We start from the raw sequence: 6,333 nt of genomic DNA, 5'->3' as shown, positions 1-6,333 counted from the left end.
CTAACCCCCAACTGCTCCCCGGGCGCCGTAGATAGGGATGCCCACTGCTCTGAGCAAGTGTTCTCACTGCCCCCTAGTGTGTGTATTCACTAGTGTGTATGTGGTGTTTCGCTTAACGGATGGGTTAAATGCGGAGGTGGAATTTCCCCGTTTGTGGGATTAAAAAAAGTGTCACTTAAATACAAAAGACAATAAATATAAAACTGAACACAGACGGTACACAAGGCAGTAAAACAGCTGCTTCTGCTCTCCATTGTGCCTCTGCAGAAGGTGGTAGAGCTGGTTGGTGGGAGATGAGCTCTCCTTAACATCTGCAGGAAACACTGCTGAAAATACCTGTTGATTTTTACACTGTGTGTAAATTTCATGAATTCCAAGAGGTCTGGTTCCACTGACTTACATTAAAAGTAATGCAGTTTTTTTTCCTTCTCCTGTACAGTTCACTCATTTTGGAGACAAGGTTTTTCTTCTGACAACAGGGATATTGTTCTTGCATCACAAGCTAAAAAAAATCAAAGAAATGCTTTTGATTTTTGCATATGGATCGTGGAGTTTTGGTCACGAATTCTGTTGCAGTATGATGAACTTAGAAGCGTCTCTATTTTCTCTCTTCTTTCTTTTCATGGTGGTGAATGTGAGAGTAACACAGCACTTGCAAAATTTCTCACCAATAACTAAAAAAAAACCCCACATGTGTTATTTGGTGCACTTTAGTCTGGTACAGTTTAAATCTGAAGTATAGAACCAAAACAAGCACTGACTCTGTTCATTAATAGGCTGGCATGCTAATGTCATGACATGAAGTGGAGTAGCAGCATTTTGTCTCTCAAACAGCTGAAAAGTTTTGTTCCACCACTTTTTGAGGTGTCGACCCAATCCTGTGCATTATTACAAGATGACTATACGAAACACATTATGTATTATGCATATCTCAGTATTACACACCGATTCTGTACACACACAGCCTCTACGATATCACTGCTATATCAATCTCACTGCATCACTCTTTTCATATAATATCCATAAAGTACGTTGACAATATAAATAATTCACTTAATGTTTGAAATGCATTGTTTTATTTTGATTCACAGCATAAAATAAGCATTACAAATACTGCAAAGACACAATACACTGTATACTGTATAGAAGCTGTGTTATGTATTGTATACTGTATAGAAGCTGCAGCACCGAACTTTAATTGGTCTTTCCGATGTTACTTTGCTCTGCTGAGATTTTTGTTATAAATTGTTTTATTTCCACAGAGTTAAACCATCAATGATATGACAAAGCTGATTAAAACTGAACCGATAAACAGAGAAAAAAGCAAAGCGCTGATTGATAAAATCCCGTGATGATTAAAGGGGAGTGTGAAGCTTTTAGCTGCTCTGTTTGCTGCGTCGGGGCTGTGTTGAAGCTGCAGCTCTGAAGTTAGTCATTTTTCAGGATTATTTCCCTCATGCAGAGCTGCTTGTTCTTCTTCGTTGTAACCCTGAAAGATCAAATCAGATTTAATATAGAAACAAATGTTTTGATATGACATAATAAATCAGTACAACAATCATTGCTGTCAGAACAAAACCCTGCATTGGCATTTTGTATTAACATGATTTGAAAGCAGCTGTTTACAGTGTGCCAAACTGTCATGATGAATGGACCAATAGAAATACTACAAATGTAAAACTCCTTAATATCCCAGGTTTGTTACTTACTAAGGCTTATTATTATTCAGTAACTACAGGGATGCAAATTCTTAGGTCATAGTGTAATGAAAATGTGTAATACAACTTTGGGCCTGCCAGTGGACTCTGGCCATTTAAGGGGTTAACAAAAATTCACAAACTATTTGCAAAGTCCAAACAAATTATTAAAGTGTTTATTGGAAAATACTGTGGTGTCAGAGCATGCCTGGGTTGCCATGGTGTTTTGTTCATGCTTGCTGGGCTGTATTTAGTTCTAAAAACAGTAAATAAATGTTTTCAGTGCAAGTTTAAGAATGCCATATTAATGTTTACAGGTTTTGTGAACTCTTGTTTTATTAACGGCCTCCAAAAACCTGGTTTTCTGGGAGTGTGAGTATTCATCACCCAGGTTTATGTCATTATCATGTCATTATTCATAAACCCAGACAAGATTCTATAGCAAAACACTGCTGTGCTAGAGTTCCTAAAGAACATACACTCACCAGCCACTTTATTAGGCTGTTCAATTGCCTGTTAACACAAATAGCTGATCAGCCAATCACACGGCCGCAGCTCACTGCATTTAGGCGTGTAGAGGTGGTCAAGACGACTTGCTGAAGTGCAGACCGAGCATCAGAACGGGGAAGAAAGGGGATTTAAGGGGCTTTGAACGTGGCGTGGTTGTTGGTGCCAGACGGGCTGGTCTGAGTATTTCAGAAACTGCTGATCTGCTGGGATTTTCACACACAACCATCTCTAGGGTTTAAAGAGAACGGTCCGAAAAAGAGGAAATATCCAGTGAGCGGTCAGTTGTGTGGACAAAAATGCCTTGTTGATGTGAGAGGTCAGAGGAGAATGGGCAGACTGGCTCCAGATGATAGAAAGGCCACAGGAACTCAAATAACCAACCAAAATCTCTGAGCAACATTTCCAACACCTTGTTGAAAGTGTGCCACGAAGAATTAAGGCAGTTCTTAAGGCAAAAAGGGGGTCCAACCTTTTACTAGCAAGGTGTACCTAATAAAGTGGCCGGTGAGTGTATATTACCCTGGTAGAAATAAGAGCAATTTTTCGTTCTTGTATTTTGGCTGGCAAGTCAGTTCCAAATGAAGATGCTTTGTTGGCATGAATTTAGAGTTGTCTGAGCTTCATCTGTGTATTCCCTATGCTACATTGGTGTCAGAATTGGTGAAAGAAGTGGTGAGGAGAGGACAATCCCATTGGAGGAGCAAGGGTCAGAATCGAGCGATATACACAAATGCATGCAAATCTCGTCAGTCTAGGCAGTGTGTGCATGGCTGGAGGAGGGGTTTTTATCGTTTAAATTCAAGCGAGCATATCAGAGTTCTTTGCCCTTTCTTGCAGCTTTTCCCTGGATAAGGTGTCCTACATCAGAATCCACTGCAGCAAAAGTTGATTTTCAAAATGATTTGAACTTTTTTGACCCTCAGCACGTCACTTTAATACAGTGATCATTTAGGTTAGGTTGCAGATGATATGTTATATGACAGTTTAAGAGTAGTTAATAATACCAGTATAATCTACTCATATGTGTTTAAAGTAACCCTCTCAGCCATGAAGACGGTGAGCTGCTGCTGTACAGGGTTAGAACTGGCTTCATTTATCTTAGTCATTAGAGTCTCGTCTACTGATATTCAGTAACAAATTAGATCTAATATACAGACAGAGGTGTTTATATCACAATAAAACAATAACTATATACACATACATACATGTATCTTCTTAAGGTAGATACTCACACATAGCCAGACTGTGGGCAGTTGGAATTTGTTGGTTCAATTTTTTCAATGTTTTCTTTTGGAACGTTAAAACGGACGAAGTTGAAACAGCACATATCAGGTTGGCCACTGGCATGTGCTGATGAAGAAGAGAAGAAAACATTTTTAGTTTGTGTTTTTATTACTGTAAACACCACCACACCCTCAACTCAGGGTATTTGTAGTACCAGTAGAAGTACTTAATATTATCAGTAGTAGTTTTATGAATATGAACATATTCAGTAAGTAATATAAATAATTTCATGTAATTTCAATAAACGTGTTTAGATGTTAAAAACTTACTAGCATCTGTGTTTGATGTGTGTTTAGTTCTTGTTTAAAAGTCTTGTTTCTATCTTATTTTCTCTTTTCTTGGTTTATTTAATGATTTTTAATGAAACCCTCTTAACCCTAGCTCTAGGTCACCCAGACCAGCAAATCTACCTCTTCTTACCACTGTTTCCACCACAAAACATTAATTTATAATAAAATAAAATTTATTTTTTAATTTTAAAAAATCAATTCTACCGGAACTCAACTGATTTACAAGAGACAAAGAAAAAGAAAAGAATCTCCTGCACTGTACATAATTAAAACATATAAGACGTATAAACTTGACAGGACAAGGGCTTTGAGATTTGTAACAACTATTCTGAAAGTCCAACGTTATACTTAGTACAGTAACAAAGTACAGTTACTAGTATTTCTCACCCCTGATTATAGTGTGGTAATCTGTGTCTGGATCTCCAAGTAAAGCTTAAAAGTGTGTTAAACTCACGGGTAGCATCTGAGGAGACGGTCATCAGCAGGACCAGCCCCAGCACCAAACACACACAGCTCATCTTCATCTCCATCTTCTCTGCAGGCGTCTGAAGCTCTGAATGCTCCTCTCTCTGTCTCCAGTTTTAGCTAGTAAGGCTGTATTTAAATTAGCTTATTTTCAAACACTGTCCCCTCACCCGCTCTCACCGCTCACCACATCTTCCTCTCAGAGTGCCGAACAGAAGCTCTAGTGTGCAAATGACGCATGGTAGCATCTTTGCAATATCTAATAAATGCAGTGCATGAGTCTGCAGAGAGTCAGTGAAGGCCTGTGAAGTAACCGATAGCAATATATTTATATCACAGCTCATTTGGTGCAAAGGTGTTGCAGAGAACTTTGCAAATGGCTTTTCATTGTTTTAAAACCTTCCAATCTGGTTTAGGTTTCTGTAACATTACATTGTCTTTTAAGTTAAAAGTTTTCAATGCTGGAGTTCAAAATTTAACACTGGAAAAATTATGTAGGGAAGTCACCCAATACTAGCTGGTGCTGGCTCTGGGACACTTTAGAGGCTTGGTTATGCAGACAGCCACACACCAAGGCTCACGGTACTCACACGCCCTCTGATAAAGGTACTTTTTGTGTTCTATAATGTTTCCTGCTGTTAGTTTAGGTTTGGCCAGGCTCAAGGACAGCAAATGGCTACAAAAACAAGCACTATAGCAGGAAGGATGATGCTGGATGGGAAGTTTGGCACAGCATGGCTGGATGGAGCTGGCTTGGGAAGACCCAAAGACAAGGCTGGTGAGAGAAGTTTTGATGACGAGGCCTGCGAGTTGCAGCAAGGCACAACGGCAGCATGGTTGGTCAAGGCCAAGTGTTTAAGCTCCAGGGTCACAAGTAGCTTCGGGCCTTACCCAAATAACATTACCCCAATTACCCCACAGCTCATCGCAGAACAGCGCAACCCACACATATACACATCCCCAAACCCACAGCAGCAACTGGATGTAGATATTTACAAGATAGAAGTCTTTCACACCACTACCACAGTGGTAATCGTGGTGCTCCATGCACACCACGCCACATGACCATTCCTCCCATACGTCTATGGCTGAACAAGCCGGTAGCAGGTTGACACATTGCCCCCCCAGTCAGCCGTCTCAACAACCTTCAAAATGTCCAAACAGAATTCAAGCAAAGTCCAAGCAGATAGTCACTGCATAGAAAGGGTTATGGACTGTCCACTGTGACAGCTGCATGTATCACCAGTCCAACCTCAGGGTCACATCCTCCTGCCCATGGCACTGGAACACTGGAGACTGAGTACCTCCTCATGGCTTGCAGCATTACTCCTGGCACTACTAGGGACAGCAACAGCAGTGGTACTTTCTCTGCCTACTCTCTGCTTTCTCTGCGACCCATGGCACTATAGACTCCAATGAGGCTGCTGCTTGTGCACGCTGGAGTTCTGACATGAAGGCTTCCTTATGCCAGCCACTGTCCAGATGTCCAGAGCCAGCAGGTTCTTGTGGCTGGCAGACTAGCTCTGCTGTTGAGCCTCATTGCACAGCCTCAACCACTGTTCTCAGACTGCTCCTCTTCAGTCATCAGCCAGTGATCGGTCTTTTCTGCTGTTTTGCCACCAAGTTTGCCATTTACCTTTGGTCCACTAGGGGGTATTCCCACTTCTGACACCAGTGTGGTGTCGACGTAGAATAAAAAGACGTGGGAAATATAGTGCTTCTACTGGCTGCTCTTTTATTGAGACAGAAGCAGGGGAGACCTTTCACTGCTGAACAGAAAGCAGTGTAAGTCACCTATGGCCACACAACTTTACCTGACAAATGACAGTAACATTACTCCAACTACCCCACAGACCATCAAAGAACAACACAAACCACACATATACATATCCCCAAAACCAAAACAACTGTTTACAAGATAAAAAAAATCTCCCTCACCATTGCCGCGCCTCCTACGTACCCATGGGCAAATGAGCTGGTACACTACAGTATTTAGCTGTTGATGGTTCTGTTTAACCTTTCATAACAGTATATATCTTACTCAGATTTCAAGATGCATTGAATTCTGAATTGAAGATGTGACATTA

The 6,333-nt window shown here is 40.8% G+C and overlaps 1 protein-coding gene across 1 annotated transcript; it reads right to left on the bottom strand.

Annotated features, from left to right (window-relative positions):
• Positions 1-1,057: 1,057 nt before the first annotated feature.
• Positions 1,058-4,394, bottom strand: LOC108428101 (C-C motif chemokine 4 homolog). The gene is made up of 3 exons (XM_017698818.2): positions 4,236-4,394; positions 3,440-3,557; positions 1,058-1,489 (listed from the first exon to the last, which is right to left on the bottom strand). Exons 1-3 carry the CDS (start codon positions 4,309-4,311, stop codon positions 1,429-1,431), a joined length of 255 nt encoding a protein of 84 aa, XP_017554307.1. The 5' UTR covers positions 4,312-4,394; the 3' UTR covers positions 1,058-1,428.
• Positions 4,395-6,333: the final 1,939 nt, after the last annotated feature.

This window comes from Pygocentrus nattereri, chromosome 8 (assembly GCF_015220715.1).
Source record: "Pygocentrus nattereri isolate fPygNat1 chromosome 8, fPygNat1.pri, whole genome shotgun sequence".
NCBI classification, from domain to species: domain Eukaryota; kingdom Metazoa; phylum Chordata; class Actinopteri; order Characiformes; family Serrasalmidae; genus Pygocentrus; species Pygocentrus nattereri.
The sequence above is the reverse complement of the archived record's forward strand: the minus strand, read 5'-3'. Positions and strand labels throughout refer to the sequence as shown.